General features: G+C 39.9%; 1 protein-coding gene across 1 annotated transcript in view; it reads right to left on the reverse strand.

The window, feature by feature from the left end:
- Positions 1 to 17,657, reverse strand: part of COL24A1 (collagen type XXIV alpha 1 chain) — a 440,433-nt gene that overhangs the window by 116,176 nt on the left and 306,600 nt on the right. Inside the window, exons 34-37 of the mRNA XM_055403313.2 lie at positions 13,188 to 13,241; positions 12,765 to 12,818; positions 10,855 to 10,908; positions 10,585 to 10,692 (exon numbers count right to left, since the gene is read on the reverse strand). Of these exons, the coding sequence (XP_055259288.2) occupies positions 10,585 to 10,692; positions 10,855 to 10,908; positions 12,765 to 12,818; positions 13,188 to 13,241 (270 nt within the window). The remainder of the gene's footprint in view (positions 1 to 10,584; positions 10,693 to 10,854; positions 10,909 to 12,764; positions 12,819 to 13,187; positions 13,242 to 17,657) is intronic.

The following is a 17,657-nucleotide window of genomic DNA, read 5'->3' on the forward strand; positions in this document are numbered from 1 at the left end:
CTCTCCAGGTCTCAGCTCACTCCTCCCCTATCTAGAGAAGCCTTTCCTCACTGCCTTAGTGTAAATAGCTTCTCTTCTCTTAACTAGTTGGCTTTCCCCTTCCCTTAACCAGTTGTCCTTTATCATCATCCTGTTTATCTTCATCACTACATTAACCACCACGTGCAGTGAACTTGCTTACTCAGTCTTCTCCATGATACTGTCAAATCTGAGATCAGGAACCTTTCTCATCTTGTTCCCCTTGGTATTCCCAAAGCTTAGCAGAGTTCTTGGCTCATCCAAGGAACTCATAAACTTCCTTGAATTACTGAATGGAAAATTTTTAGAGTCACAGTTTGTAAAGCTAACAAAAATTTAGAAACTATATAAAAATTCAGAAAATTAAAATTTTTTTTAATTTCTAAAAATTTAGAAAATTTTTACAGAGTCACAGTTTGTAAACCTAACAAAAATTTAGAAACATCCAAGCTAATTTTTTTAAGGCTATGTAACCTTTTCTTCTCAAAAAAAGTATAGAAGCTAATATGTTAACCAGACATGGAAAAATCTTCTCTGATTCAAGCAGATAAAGAATAAACACCAGAAACTATAAAACTCCTAGAGGAGAACATAGGCAAAACACTCTCTGACATAAATCACAGCAGGATCCTCCATGACCCACCTCCCAGAATATTGGAAATAAAAGCAAAAATAAACGAATGGGACCTAATTAAAATCAAAAGCTTCTGCACAGCAAAGGAAACTATAAGCAAGGTGAAAAGACAGCCTTCAGAATGGGAGAAAATAATAGCAAATGAAACAACTGACAAAGAATTAATCTCCAAAATATACAAGCAGCTCCTGCAGCTCAATTCCAGAAAAATAAACAACCCAATCAAAAAATGGGCCAAAGAACTAAACAGACATTTCTCCAAAGAAGACATAAAGATGGCTAACTAACACATGAAAAAATGCTCAACATCCCTCATAATCAGAGAAATGCAAATCAAAACTGCAATGAGATACCATTTCACACCAGTCAGAATGGCTGCTTTCCAAAAGTCTACATGCAATAAATGCTGGAGAGGGTGTGGAGAGAAGGGAAACCCTCTTACACTGTTGGTGGGAATGCAAACTAGTACAGCCACTATGGAGAACAGTGTGGAGATTCCTCAAAAAACTGGAAATAGAACTGCCATATGATCCCGCAATCGCACTCCTGGGCATACACACCGAGGAAACCAGAATTGAAAGAAACACATGTACTCCAATGTTCATTGCAGCACTGTTTATAATAGCGAGGACATGGAAGCAACCTAGATGTCCATCTGTAGATGAATGGATAAGAAAGCTTTGGTACATGTACACAATGGAGTATTACTCAGCCATCAAAAAGAATGAATTTGAATCAGTTCTAATGAGGTGGATGAAATTGGAGCCTATTATACAGAGTGAAGTAAGCCAGAAAGAAAAACATCAATACAGTATAATAACGCATATATATGGAATTTAGAAAGATGGTAACCTTAACTCTGTATACGAGACAGCAAAAGAGACATAGGTGTATAGAACAGTCTTTGGGACTCTGTGGGAGAGGGTGAAGGTGGGATGATTTGGGAGAATGGCATTGAAGCATGTATATTATCATATGTGAAATGAATCACCAGTCCAGGTTCAACGCATGATACAGGATGCTTGGGGCTGGTGCATGGGGATGACCTGGAGGGAGGATATGGGGAGGAGGGAGTTGGGAGGGGGGTTCGGGAGGGGGAACACATGTACACCCGGGGCGGATTCATGTCAATGCATGGCAAAACCAACCAATATATTATTCTAAAGTAATTAGCCTCCAATTAAAAAAAAAATAAATTCCTTCCAGTTCAGCATCCTCCTTGACACAGTCATCATAGCGGTTCTGCAGAGCTCCAACCCCTTTGTTAAGTGTAATGTATAAACTGAGAAACCAAAGGATGACTCCCCAACAATGTAAAGCACTTTAGTAATAGACTAGGGGTTTGAACAATTCTTGCAGAGTAGACAGTGCATGGTTCTTTCTATTGTGTGTTGCTTTACAACACAACAGTTCAGAACATGCAAGTCTAAAACCAGAGTTAAATGAATCATTCAGAAGATAAGGATTTAGATCACCTTTTGCTCCTTAATGCCACTGACTTCAAATTTTCAAAGTGATTACTTTTCAGGGTTTCCAAGGAAATTGTCTTAGAAACAAGAGTCATGTATATCTCACTCTTTTCTATGTCTAACTAAATATTTCTAACTATTCCTCTCATCTTTTGGACTTCACTTTTAAGACTCTACTGAAAAAGCTTCTTCAAAAAGTATGCATTATTTAATTTCAGATTCTCTTAAGATATTCACTTCTACCTAATATCATACCACCCTACACAGATGGGAAAAGTAAACTTCAATAAATCCAATCAAGTTTTCTTGTAAAGGAATAAAACAAGACAATTTCATTTATACCTACTCAGCTTCAGAGTACATAGCTTCACATCTGTTTAGATCTTAAATACCAGGGCGATATACTTTTTAAGAGATGAATGATGGACCATAAGTCAGGCAGATGTTTCTTCACAGAAGCTTTCAAGCTCTTTTTCTCATGCAGAGTTATGCATTTAGACAACTGAATTGTCTGTTTTAGAGCAGATTTCAAGCATGAAATACAAAATGTTTTCCTTTGTTCAAAGAGTTTACATCTTGGATTTGGGAATTTGTTACTGACGTTTCCCTTGCCTTATTTTTCTATCCAGATATCATTTTCCAGTCTTTTAGAAAGTAAAAAGAACATCTCTTTACTTGAAAAAAACTTAATTTCTTTTTTCACTCTCTTTCTTATTTTTTAAAAGAATTTTTAAGGTAGCATCTTTGTGACATTGCCTAAGGAAGAATTATTTTGAAGTGCAAAAATAAATCGAACATCAGGCTGCCTGATTAAGCAATAGCTCCTTGGATCATAAAATTCTTTTGAAAAAAATATGCTATGGTATTTTTATTGAGCTTATGAGCTAAAAGGCATTTAAAATTCCAAGAAGAACAACAAAAAGAATAAAAAAGAAATGCACATGTGTTGTTACTAAAAAAGGCACCAAAGATGTGTACAAGGCAGGATTATTCCTGGGAAAAGTTATGAAGCAGATGAAGTCTGTGTTTATAATTTTTCCATGTCTTGTTTTGAGCCCCTTTTTCATCTCTGTTCTGCCCATCACCATTTGTCATGCTGCATCATCCCTCTGGGATTCCTGGCTGTGTTGTCCTATGGCATGATCAGACCTTTCTTTTTGTTAGTTCTGTGTCCCGCTACCCTCCCCGCCACCACTCCAAATAACTTTAGTATTTTCTTAGGGAACTAGGCCAGTTGTCTGAAAAAAAAATCTATGCTAAAATATTAATAATTATTAATGACTTTATTATATAAAAACAAACTTGAGAAAACTTCTCAGGAAGATAACCACACTTTCTTAGTACTTGTTATTTGGCTTTTCTGTGGGTCCAGTCCTGATGAATCCTCTTAAAAAATTAAAACTATCAAGAATCCTAGAAACCCAAGTCTCAAGAAGTGTGGCTTGGAATCTAAGGGTGAGGCTGAAGCAGGTTCTTGAATCACAGAGATAGAATAACCACATTAGAAGCTGGAGGAAAGGTTTCATTTGGGTTGCATTGTCTTTTCCCCAGGCCAACATAGCATTGCAGAGTGAACCCATTTGATCTATAGCTTCTCCTGTGGGGAAAAAGAGAACCCAAAGTGGATATTCAGCCCATCTACTGTTGCAATATGTTTCCAGAGTGGCCCAGTCAGGTCTGCGTGAGGATCATTTGGGGAACTTGAGGGCCTGACAGCTGGGGAAAAGATGAGATGGGCAAAGGGACAAGACTTACAGTAACCAGCACTAAAGTATTATTGGACTTTATCTCCGCTTGGAGCAGCACCTGAACAGAGATACCAGCCAGTGGTCTGCCTATCTGCAGAACTTAGCGAGTGGCATTGTCTGATCAGGGAGTTTGGCTGCAGTTCTGCATGATTTGGAAAGTGAAAGTGAAAATCGTTCAGTCGTGTCTGACTTTGCGACCCCATGGACTGCAGCACACCAGCCTCCCTGTCCGTCACCAACTCCCGGAGTTTACCCAAACTCGTGTCCATAGAGTCGGTGATGCCATTCAACCATCTCATCCTCTGTTGTCCCCTTCTCCTCCTGCCCTCAATTTTCCCCAGCATCAGAGTCTTTTCTAATGAGTCAGTTCTTTGCATCAGGTGGCCAAAGTATTGGAGTTTCAGCTTCAGCATCAGTCCTTCCAGTGAACACTCAGGACTGATCTCCTTTAGGATGGACAAGTTGGATCTCCTTGCAATCCAAGGGACTCTTAATAGTCTTCTCCAACGCCACAGATCAAAAGCATCAATTCTTCTGAGCTCAGCTTTCTTTACAGTCCAACTCTCACATCCATACATGACTACTGGTAAAACCATAGCCTTGACTAGACAGACCTTTGTTGGCAAAGGAATGGATTGTATAGTCCATGGAATTCTCCAGGCCAGAATAATGGAGTGGTGCAGCGGCTGCGCTTTCTTGGAGCAGCTGTGAAGAGATATCCCATGCCCAAGGTAAGAGAAACCCAAATAAGATGGTAGGTATTGCGAGGGTGCATCAGAGGGCAGACACACTGAAATCATAATCACAGGAAACTAGTCAATCTGATCACATGGACCACAGCCGAATGTGGTCCACTGGAGAAGGGAATGACAAACCACTTCAGTATACTTGCCTTGAGAACCCCATGAACAGTATCAAAGGGCAAAATGATAGGATACTGAATGAGGAATTCCCCAGGTCGGTAGGTGCCCAGTATGCTACTGGAGATCAGTGGAGAAATAACTCTAGAAGGAATGAAGGGATGGAGCAAAAGCAAAACCAATACCCAGTTGTGGATGTGACCGGTGATAAAAGCAAGGTCTGATGCTGTAAAGAGCAATATTTCATAGGAACCTGGAATGTTAGGTCCATGAATCAAGGCAAATTGGAAGTGGTCAAACAGGAGATGGCAAGAGTGAACATAGACATTCTAGGAATCAGTGAATTAAAATGGACTGGAATGGGTGAATTTAACTCAAATGACCATTATATCTACTACTGTGGGCAGGAATCCCTTAGAAGAAATGGAGTAGCCATCATGGTCAACAAAAGAGTCCAAAATGCAGTACTTGGATGCAATCTTAAAAACGACAGAATGATTTCTGTTCGTTTGCAAGGCAAACCATTCAATATTACAGTAATCCAGGCCTATGCCCCAACCAGTAATGCTGAAGTAGCCAAGGTTGAATGGTTCTATGAAGACCTATAAGACCTTTTAGAACTAACGCCAAAAAAAGATGTCCTTTTCATTATAGGGGACTGGAATGCAAAAGTAGGAATTCAAGAAACACCTGGAGTAACAGGCAAATTTGGCCTTGGAGCACGGAATGAAGCAGGGCAAAGGCTAATAGAGTTTTGTCAAGAGAACGCACTGGTCATAGCAAACACCCTCTTCCAACAACACAAGAGAAGACTCGACACATGGACATCACCAGATGGTCAACACCGAAATCAGATTGATTATATTCTTTGCAACCAAAGATGGAGAAGCTGTATACAGTTAGCGAAAACAAGACCAGGAGCTGACTGTGGCTCAGATCATGAACTCCTTATTGCCAAATTCAGACTGAAATTGAAGAAAGTAGGGAAAACCACTAGACCGTTCAGATATGACCTAAATCAAATCCCTTATGATTATACAGTGGAAGTGAGAAATAGATTTAAGGGACTAGATCTGATAGATAGAGTGCCTGATGAACTCTGGACGGAGGTTCATGACACTGTACAAGAGACAGGGACCAAGACCATCCCCATGGAAAAGAAATGCAAAAGAGCAAAATGACTGTCTGAGGAGGCCTTACAAATAGCTGTGAAAAGAAGAGAAGCGAAAAGCAAAGGAGAAAAGGAAAGATATAAGCATCTGAATGCAGAGTCCCAAAGAATAGCAAGGAGAGATAAGAAAGACTTCCTTAGTGATCAATGCAAAGAAACAGAGGAAAACAACAGAATAGGAAAAACAAGAGATCTCTTCAAGAAAATCAGAGATTCCAAGGGAACATTTCATGCAAAGATGAGCTCGATAAAGGACAGAAATGGTATGGACCTAACAGAAGCAGAAGATATTAAGAAGAGGTGGCAAGAATACACAGAAGAACTGTACAAAAAAGATCTTCACGACCAGGATAGTCACGATAATGTGATCACTGACCTAGAGCCAGACATCGTGGAATGTGAAGTCAAGTGAGCCTTGGAAAGCATCACTACTAACAAAGCTAGTGGAGGTGATGGAATTCCAGTTGAGCTATTTCAAATCTTGAAAGATGATGCTGTGAAAGTGCTGCACTCAATATGCCAGCAGATTTGGAAAACTCAGCAGTGGCCACAGGACTGGAAAAGGTCAGTCTTCATTCCAATTCCAAAGAAAGGCAATGCCAAAGAATGCTCAAATCACCACACAATTGCACTCATCTCACACGCTAATAAAGTCATGCTCAAAATTCTCCAAGCCAGGCTTCAGGAATATGTGAACCGTGAACTCCCAGATGTTCAAGCAGGTTTTAGAAAAGGCAGAGGCACCAGAGATTAAATTGCCAACATCCGCTGGATCATGGAGAAAGCAAGGGAGTTTCAGAAAAATATTTATTTCTGCTTCATTGACTATGCCAAAGCCTTTGACTGTGTGGATCACAATAAACTGTGGAACATTCTGAAAGAGATGGGACTACCAGACCACCTGACCTGCCTCTTGAGAAACCTGTATGCAGGTCAGGAAGCAACAGTCAGAACTGGACATGGAACAACAGACTGGTTCCAAACAGGAAAAGGAGTACGTCAAGGCTGTATATTGTCACCTTGCTTATTTAACTTCTATGCAGAGTACATCATGAGGAACGCTGGGCTGGAAGAAGCACAAGCTGGAATCAAGATTGCTGGGAGAAATATCAATAACCTCAGATATGCAGATGACACTACCCTTATGGCAGAAAGTGAAGAGGAACTCAAAAGCCTCTTGATGAAAGTGAAAGAGGAGAGTGAAAAGGTTGGCTTGAAGCTCAACATTCAGAAAACGAAGATCATGGCATCTGTTCCCATCACTTCATGGGAAATAGATGGAAAAACAGTGGAAACAGTGTCAGACTTTATTTTTTTGGGCTCCAAAATCACTGCAGATGCTGATTGCAGCCATGAAATTAAAAGACGCTTACTCCTTGGAAGGAAAGTTATGACCAACCTTGACAGTATATTAAAAAGCAGAGACATCGCTTTGCCAACAAAGGTCCGTCTAGTCAAGGCTATGGTTTTTCCCGTGGTCATGTATGGATGTGAGAGTTGGACTGTGAAGAAAGCTGATTGCCGAAGAATTGATGCTTTTGAACTGTGGTGCTGGAGAAGACTCTTGAGAGTCCTTGGACTGCAAGGAGATCCAATCAGTCCATTCTAAAGGATATCAATCCTGGATGTTCATTGGAAGGACTGATGCTAAAGCTCAAACTGCAATACTTTGGCTACCTCATGCGATGAGTTGACTCACTGGAAAAGACTCTGATGCTGGGAAAGGTTGGGGGCGGGAGGAAAAGGGGACGCCCGAGAATGAGATGGCTGGATGGCATCACCGACTCTGTGGACATGAGTTTGAGTGAACTCCGGGAGTTGGTGATGGACAGGGAGGCCTGTCGTGCTGTGATTCATGGGGTCGCGGAGAGTCGCACACGACTGAGCGACTGAACTGAACTGTGGGTCCCCAGCCAAATGTTCATACCTTCTCTTGAGCCTGTTTTATGGCCCTTCCTGGTCAGATGAGTAATTCAACAACACTGCTCAATAGCTAAACATGGACTCCCATCCTGCTTGACAGGAAAGCCTTGTCTGAGAACTTAGGCAGCTGTAGATTCCATACTACAGCCTTGCTCAGGCAGGGAGCCAAGCCAGCAGAGCAGGGAGCCTGAGCAGTGACCCTGGGCAGGCTTGGAGTCCAGTCTAAGTTAAATACTTCCCAGCTGTAGGGTCCAGCTAATAGCCCTATTCAGCAACAGTTTCATCTACAGCCTGTCCAATTATAAAAACAGCCTGTAACCTCACCCAGGGTTACTGGGTGTAACTCCATCCTACCATGGAGTATTATCTGTGAGATGCAGCTGGAGGCTCCATTTAATCAGAGAGCCTGGCAAGTGACCTCAGCCAACAGAGAAGCATAGCCAGTGCCCTAACTGATCACAAAGCAACTCTCTTCAAACCTGGGGCACAACCTGTAGCTCCATTCAACTGTGAAGCCATGTTTGCAGCTCTACCTGAATATGGGGTCCTACCAGGGCCACATCTGGTTAGAGAGTATAGCATGAGGCCTTGCCTAATTGCAGAATTCAACAAGTGCTACTGTCCTTCCAGGGAACATAGCCTGAGATCATACCCTACCAGAGGTAACTTCAGAAGCCAGTTAATGGCCCCATCTGACCACGGAACCCAGCCAGCATACCTACCCAACCAGGGTGCTTATTTAGTGGCCCCACTACTATGTGGAGACTAGCCAGGTGGCCAACCCAACTGCAGAGACCAGCCAGTGGCAACTCTCCTCTTGCCTCACAATATGGGTAGGGACCTCACCAACCTGGAGATCTCAGTAGCAAGCTGTGCCTGACCACAAACATTATAAACAGACCCATCTAGTTCCCTCAAGAAGAGACTGGTGAAGATCTTTCTCTGCCAAAACAAACCTATAAAATCTGGAAGAGATCATTTACTCAAATGTGCAAACATCAGTGCAGGGATATTATGATCATAAAAGCCAGGTAAACATAACAAAACCAAAAGAAACTTAAAATACTTCAATAATTGAAATGGAAGTCTGTGAACTGTCTAACAAAGAATTGAGAATAGTGTGTTAGTTGTGCCTGACTGTGACCCCATGGACTGTAACCCTTCACGCTCCTCTGTCCATGGAATTCTCCAGGGAAGAATTGTTGTTCAGCTGCTAGGTTGTGTTCAACTCTTTGCAACCCCACGCACTGCAAGGCACCAGGCAAGGATATTCCTCTCAGAAAAGTGCAGGGAACTTCAAGAAAACATAGACAGATAACTAAATGAAATTAGGAAAACAATGCATGAGAAGTTCAACAAAGAAATAGAAATCATGAGAATAAACAAAACAAAAATCCTAGAGATAAATACAATGATTGAATTGAAGAATTCAACAGTTTCAACAGCAGACCTGACCAAGCAGAAGAACCAATGAACTCAAAGATAAGTGATTTTAAATTATCCCAAAGAGCAAAAAGAAAAAAGAATAAAGACTAGGATATTTATGGGAAAGCATCAAGTAGGACAATATTGTGTAAATACCAGGAGAATAAAAAAAGAAAAGAGCAGAAAGAATATTTAAAGATATAATGGCTGACAACATCCCAAACTTGGGGAGAGAAATAGTTGTCCAGATTTTTGAGGCTCAAAGGACCCCAAATAGGTTGAATCCAAAAAGGGCTACTTTGAGACACATTATAGTCAACACTCAGTATCTGCAGGTTTCACAACTGCAGAGTCAAACAACCAAAATATTAATAATATTAATATTTTAATTAATATTATCAAAATATTACATAAAAATACTTTTAAAAAATTCCAGAAAGTTGCAAAACTTGAATTTTCCATGCAATGACAATGGTTTACATAGTATCTATAGTATATTTACAACATATTTACATAGTATTTATTCTACTAGGTATATAAGTAATTTAGAGATGATTTAAAGTATACAGGAAAATGTAGGTAGGTTATATGCAAATACTATGCCATTTTACGTCAAGGACTCAAGCATCTGCAGAGTTTGGTATCTGTTGCAGTCCTGGAACCAATTTCCCATGGAAACTGAGGGATGACTATAATTATACCATCAAAGCAAAGAGAGAATTTTAAAAATAGCAAGAGAAATGTGACTCATCACATATAACAACCCAAATAATACTATAAGTAGGTTTCTCAGTACGTATTTTACAGAGCCGGAGAGAATGAGATAACATCTTTAAAATATGGAAAGAAAAACAAAACCCTCTCAGTCGAGAACACTATACCCAGAACTGTCCTTCAGGAATAAAGGAGTGACAAAGAGTTGCCCAAACAACCCAAAGTTGAAGAGTTCATCACCGCTAAACCTGCCTTACAAAAAAATGCTAAAGGGCATTTTTGAAGCTGAAATAAAACCATGTACCATTGTAATCATTTAGCAATATTTATGTATATCAAATCAACATGTCATGTACTATGAACTTATATATGTCAATTATATCTCAAAGTGAGAGAAAAAATTAAGCAGTTCAATAGCCTGTGTGACATATGGGAAAAGTATCTTTTCCATGGATGTTAGGAAGTCCCTGGTTTGTCCCTCACTCAAGGCATAATTCTATACCTTCAAACACCAAATGGACATATAAGGGTGTTAAGAATGTGTGTGTATGATTCACATGTGTGTGTGTGGTGTGTGTGTAGAGGGCTGAGTTCACTAAGTATTGAACCCAGAGATACTCACCGGAGGGCCCATCAGACCTGGTCCACCCAAAGGCCCTGTGGTCCCTGGTAAGCCTGTCTCTCCTTTTTCTCCATCCTCTCCAGGAAGTCCCCTTCTTCCTTGGTTCCCCTATAACCCAGCAAAAAATTTTAAGAAAAAGAAAGTAGTGAAATAATTATACCATGCAATAAGGAGATTTTTGGTGGCACATAGAAAATTAAGTGTAATAAAATATGTTAAAGATTTCTCAAAAACATCTACCTTAATCATAATGTTAAAAGCATAATTTACCTTCAATCCATCTTTACCCTGGAAACCTTCTTCTCCAGGAGCTCCGGGTTCACCCTATTTGGTAGCAGAAAATAATATCTATTATGTTGTTAAATCATTTATCCTAATTTTTTTTTTTGCTCCTTGTATCCATTGAAGTAGCAGTTTTATGTACATTTATTCCTACTTCTACTTTATTTATAAGGGGTACCTGACAATATAATAAACATCATTTAATTTGCCTGGAATAACTCTGAAGATGATGCAAGGAGTTATAGCACTGTAAATTCAAATAAGAGGGTCCTGGAATATTAACAACTTTAAGATAATTAAGGGTAATATATATGCATTTGGTAGCTTTGGAAATAGACACCTACATCTACGTTTCTTAAAGACTGTAATACTGAATCTCATAAAATTGTAGTAGCTTGCTTCTCTGAATTTACATGGATTCAGTTCAGTTCAGTCACTCAGTCGTGTCTGACTCTCCGCGACCCCATGAATCACAGCATGCCAGGCCTCCCTGTCCATCACCAACTCCCGGAGTTCACTCAAACTCATGTCCACAGAGTCGGTGATGCCATCCAGCCATCTCATTCTCTGTCGTCCCCTTCTCCTCCCGCCCCCGACCTTTCCCAGCATCAGAGTCTTTTCCAGTGAGTCAACTTGTCGCATGAGGTGGCCAAAATATTGCAGTTTCAGCTTTAGCATCAGTACTTCCAATGAACACCCAGGATTGATCCCCTTTAGAATGGACTGGTTACATGGATTAATACAACCTAATTCAGTTAAAATCAGTGTACCAGATTTTTAGGTCTGTGTTTTTTCTCTCACATAGGAGAAGCAACATTCAGAGCAAGCCCTGGTATATTTGGAAGCTGTCTTCCAGGCTTAGAACTTGCAGAAGTAAATGTAGAGCTACACTTTATGAAATGATTAAAGAAGTACTAGTTCTCCTGTCACCTGAATCATTTAAAATAAATTAGTCAGTGTCTTCACAGCTGCCCATTGCTCCCACTTCTGATACTTCCATTACCCTGACCTCATACTGTCTGTGCCCCTGAAAAAAGGGGAAAAATGAGGAAAAATGAACAAGAAAGGAGTTGGAAGCAAAAAAAATCTCCCAACTTTACCTCTTAGTAAAAAAGAAAAAAAAAAGTCTCTTAAAATTATCTTGGCCCCTGTTATCTTGGGAAAAAAACTTACCACAGTGTAAATGAACCACTGTCTATATTAGAATGTAAGCTATCTCATTATAATTATCTATAGTTATTTCTTTGAAATGTATTAACTTGCATGCCTTTAGTTTTTTTTTTATTTATTTTAATTGGAGGCTAATTACTTTACATTATTGCATTGGTTTTGCCATACACTGACATGAATCTGCCCCAGGTATACATGTGTTCCCCATCTTGAAACCCCCTCCCACCTCCCTCCCCATCCCATCCCTCTGGTTCATCCCAGTAAACCAGCCCCGAACACCCTGTATCATGCATCGAACCTGGACTGGCAATTCGTTTCACATATGATAATATACATGTTTCAATGCCATTCTCCCAACACAAATTATGTTTCAATGCCTTATCTGTCTTTCTAGGTCAGGAAATATCATGAGCGCTGATCATTAGTATTTCTGAATTTCTTCTCCATGCTAACATTAGCGACATACACAGTGACCCCACGCATTTGGCAAGGATTCTGCTGAGTTCACCTGATTCTGAGAAAAGAATGTGTGAGGTTAGGGCTCTCAATGCTATTAAATAACAATGTGAAGAGTTTAGTATGCAGCTTTTCAAATTATGAAATAAAGACAAACATTTTCTATAATATAAGAGATGTTTCCTATACAATCGTTTAAGTCTTTACACCAAGTTTTCAGTCTCTAAGATAGGTGGGCCAGTGCATCAAAACGGTTTCTAGTAGGCACTTACCCGTAACCCTGGCTCCCCAGCAGCTCCAACACTGCCCACAGGTCCAACATCTCCCTGAAGAAACAAAGGGGAAGATTAAACTCCTTTCTACTAAAACTGCATGTCTAATAATTATGGAGGGCATATTATGAAGATAGGGGTTCCAAAACAATGTTTGTTCCTTTTCTTCAGATTATTTATAATAATTTTTCTTTTTTCTTTTTCATTTGTGTTTCTTCCCATATATACATGTATATATATATATATGTATGCATATATATGGATAAGTAAATAATATTTTTGACGCATTTGAGAACACTTTCTATTTTTATCTACTATTCTTTACCTGCTTCCAAGGTGGTGGGTGTTCACCAAAATATGGTAAACATAGAGGTCAGTGGTGAAAGGTCTGAGCCCCTCTCCTTGACTATTAAGGGATGTTACCTTTGTGCCTGGTTCGCCTTGCAGACCAGATTCCCCTTCAGTACCTGGAGGTCCCTAGAAGAGAATGATTTGGCACATTGTTTGTACACATTCCTTCACCAATATAAAGTCAATAACAACCTCATAAGAAGATGGTAGTAATCTTCAGCCCAAGGATGGAATGTCTATATCCAGGAAAGGATTCCTGTTGTCCTTTTACAAACTTCATGGCATAAGACCAGATAATTTCTGGGACTTTGAAGGGTTCAAATGCTAAAACAGTATTACCAGAAATCAGGACTTCTTAGACCAGTTTCCTCTAATCCTTCCTCTCACCCTTTAGTCTTTGGTTGCGAAAACTACTTCCCATTTCCTTTTTAATTTTCTATTCATATCCTTACTAGTCTCTATGTTTTTCACTTTGTATTCTTCCCCCCATTTATTTTCATCCCTCTTGGAATACACTTCCTGAAAAAAATTTCACTTTCTTTATTGGTTTTATAAAACATATTACACAAAGAAGATATGAATTACATATATACATATGTATGACATTGTTTTCCCATTCTCCTTTCATAGGTGGGTCCATTGGGAAGCTTTGGATTGAAGCTTTCATCTTGAAAACATATAACTTGCAATCTCTAGCTATTTATAAGCATGGTGCTCCGGTAATCTCTGTTGTATTTTTGTCTCTTGGAGATATTTATCTTGTTTTTGAGCATACTGTGCATGCCTCTGCTTTCTCTTCTTTCTCACTCTTTTTCTTCTCTTTTCTCTCAGCCTATGTGTGTGTATGTGTGCTTATACACACAATTATGAACACACACATATGCATTCTATATCCCTATATTTTCAGATACAGGGGTAGTTTAAAGCATTAACCTATGATACTAATGCAGTTTGATCAGAAGTTTCCTGTTTCCTTTTTGTCTTCTAGGGATTCCCTCAATAGTTTTGATCCATGGGTGATAAACTTCCTTATAATTATTAGAGATTAAAATGTCTCTTATGCTGTTACAGTATTTTAGATGAGAAGTTGTTTTCTATCTTGACTCAGCTTCCACAATCCACATTCACTTCGCTTTTTTGAAAATAAAACCTATAGCGCACAATAGTACAGATAAACTTATAATGAAAAGCCCCAGACCCACTCCTCAGAGGCAGCTACTTTACAAAACAAGTTTTGCTTTTAGTTTTCCTAATAATCAAGAAATATTCCTCTACTTCTTGATGTATTACCTTGCTAAAAGTTTAGTTCCCTTAAAACTCCCTCCCTTTTACCATAATTTCACCAATTTTTGGAATAATTATATTATTTAAAATTTTCCATTGGTTACCTTTGTGACTTTACTGTTATAAGAGAGTGTATTACAGAACTTAAGAGGAAGGACCAAGAAGTGAGACTGCCTGAGCTTCTGCTCTGCTTCAGAATTATAGGATTTAATATTCTACCCCACGGTCAAAATTCTTTCTCAAGAAAGAATTCCAACTCTCTTTGGATTTCTTCCATATCAAAATTGCTCTTAATCTCTTAGACCTCATCTAGTCCCCAGTTTCACCCAATCTGTCAGTGACTCGACTTTTTTATTCTTAGGCTAAATCCAATGGTTGATCTTCTGACCTCAGTGGTACCTCCTTTCTTATGCCAATCTTGGATTAGCACTTTGAATTGCCTTCTCTATTTCCATTCCTATCTGAGTATCAATGGAAAAATTATACTGCTGTGCAAAGTGGCATCATTACATATTGAGAGGTATAAGAGACTGGGTTCCCTAAATGTGAATGTGGGCTCTGCCACTACTACCAGTTACTGCTCTTGAACAAGTTGCTTAACCATTTCATGTCTCAATTTCCTCATTTGTAGAATGAGAATAACTGTATTACCTCACTGAGTATTGTGAGAATTTATTAATATGATAAAGTACATAGATACTGCTAGGCACATAGAAACTTCTCTGAAATTGCTACCTATTTTAACAACATCATTATTAACCTAATGCAAATTCAAAGTCTCCCACTTCAGCTTGACTTTTAGTAAGGTATACTTGCTTTTACATGTATTTAACCATTTTCCTCAAACACTATTCTTTTTTTTTGGCCAGACCATGGCATGTGCGATCTTTGTTTCTGACCAGGGATCAAATCCATACCCCTTGCATTGGAAGTATGAAGTCTTAACAACTGGACTGCCAGGAAAGTTCCCTCAATCACTATTCTGGCATATTTTCCTGAATGGATCTACTCAACCCCTACTTTGTATCACAACAGAATAGTCTCCTACTCTGTTAAAAACAACAACAATAACTTCAAGTTATGAGCTATGACTTTTCTCTGCTTTTTTAGGTTCAGAGGATGTAGCATAGTATAGGTTATCAGCACTGGCTTTTGGATCAGGTTTGGATTCAAAACCAACGTCTGCTACTTGTTAACCATTTACCTTGAGCAAAGTAGCAGATTATGATGAACATTCTTACTTGTCTCAGGAAAGGATATTGCCATCCATTCTGTTGCATCTGCTGCTAAGTCACTTCAGTCGTGTCCGACTCTGTGCGACCCCATAGAGGGCAGCCCACCAGGCTCCCCTGTCCCTGGGATTCTCCAGGCAAGAACAGTGGAGTGGGTTGCCATTTCCTTCTCCAATGTGTGAAAGTGAAGTCGCTCAGTCGCGTCCGACTCTTCACGGCCCCATGGACTGCAGCCTATCAGGCTCCTCCGTCCATGGGATTTTCTAGGCAAGAGTACTGGAGTGACTTGCCATTGCCTTCTCTGTTGCATCTAGAAATCTGGAAATAATTTTTGACTTCTCTTTTCCCTTTGATTTTCATATCCCACAAATATGCAGTTTCTCCAGAATTTATACAACAAACATTTCTCAAATCCAACTCCTTCTCACATAGTTCAGACCTCTTTCATTTCTTACCTAGTTCAATGCAACAGTCTTTTAGAAGGTATACATGTCTGCATTCTTGACTTCTTAAATACATCCTCCTTGAGGCTGCTAAAATGATCTTCCAAAGATACACAAGACTTTATCACTGCCTAGCACCCTTACAGTGGCTTACTATAGCCCATAAGGTAAAAAAGTTTAGGGACTTCCCTGGTGATCCAGTGGCTAGGACTCTGCACTCTCAGTGCACGGTGCTTAGGTTCAGTCTCTGGTCAGAAAACTCGATCCCTCATGCTGCAACTAAGAGCCTGCGTGCCAGAACTAAAGATCCCACATGCTGCAATGAAGACCTGGCACAGCCAAATAAATATTTAGGAAAAAAAAAGATAAATGTTCAAGCTTCTTCAAGAGTATGTAAGATTTTTTTTTTAATTTGATCCAATCATTTCTCTGTAATTTCATGTATCCTTACTCCTTATTTTGACTTTAAGAATCTCTACTGCCTCATGTTTGCATGTTCCTCCTCATACTATGCTGTGTACCCTTATTCTCTCTTTTCATATACTTGGGATTCTCTGGTGGCTCAGTAGTAAAGAACCCGCCTGCCAAAACAGGAGTTGGGGGTTCAAATCCTGGGTCGGGAAGATCCCCTAGAGAAGGAAATGGTAACCCACTTCAGTGTTCTTGCCTGGGAATTCTCAGGGACAGAGGAGCCTGGCAGGCTACAGTCAATGGGGTTGCAAAAGAGTCAGACATGACTTAGTAACTAAACAAAAACAAACTCATACTCAATCCTTAAAACTCATTCAGTTCAGTTCAGTTCATTTCAGTCGCTCAGTCGTGTCCGACTCTCCGCGACCCCATGAATCACAGCACGCCAGGCCTCCCTGTCCATCACCAACTCCCGGAGTACACTCAAACTCATGTCCACAGAGTCGGTGATGCCATCCAGCCATCTCATTCTCCGTCGTCCCCTTCTCCTCCCGCCCCCAACCCTTCCCAGCATCAGAGTCTTTTCCAGTGAGTCAACTCCTCGCATGAGGTGGACAAAGTATTGCAGTTTCAGCTTTAGCATCAGTCCCTCCAAAGAACATCCAGGATTGATCTCCTTTAGAATGGACTGGTTGGATCTCCTTGCAGTATAAGGGACTCTCAAGAGTCTTCTCCAATACCACTGTTCAAAAGCATCGATTCTTCGGCGATCAGCCTTCTTTACAGTCCAGCTCTCACATCCATACATGACCACGGGAAAATCCATTGCCTTGACTAGACAGACCTTGGTTGGCAAAGTAATGTCTCTGCTTTTTAATATACTATCAAGGTTGGTCATAACTTTCCTTCCAAGGAGCAAGCTTCTTTTAACTTCATGGCTGGAATCAGCATCTGCAGTGATTTTGGAGCCCCAAAAAATAAAGTCTGACACTGTTTCCACTGTTTTTCCATCTATTTCCCATGAAGTGATGGGACCAGATGCCATGATCTTTGTTTTCTGAATGTTGAGCTTCAAGCCAACCTTTTCACTCTCCTCTTTCACTTTCATCAAGAGGCTTTTGAGTTCCTCTTCACTTTCTGCCATAAGGGTAGTGTCATCTGCATATCTGAGG

Source organism: Moschus berezovskii, chromosome 4, assembly GCF_049115385.1.
Source record: "Moschus berezovskii isolate FMDL1 chromosome 4, NW_MosBer_1.0, whole genome shotgun sequence".
Classification (NCBI taxonomy): Eukaryota; Metazoa; Chordata; class Mammalia; order Artiodactyla; family Moschidae; genus Moschus; species Moschus berezovskii.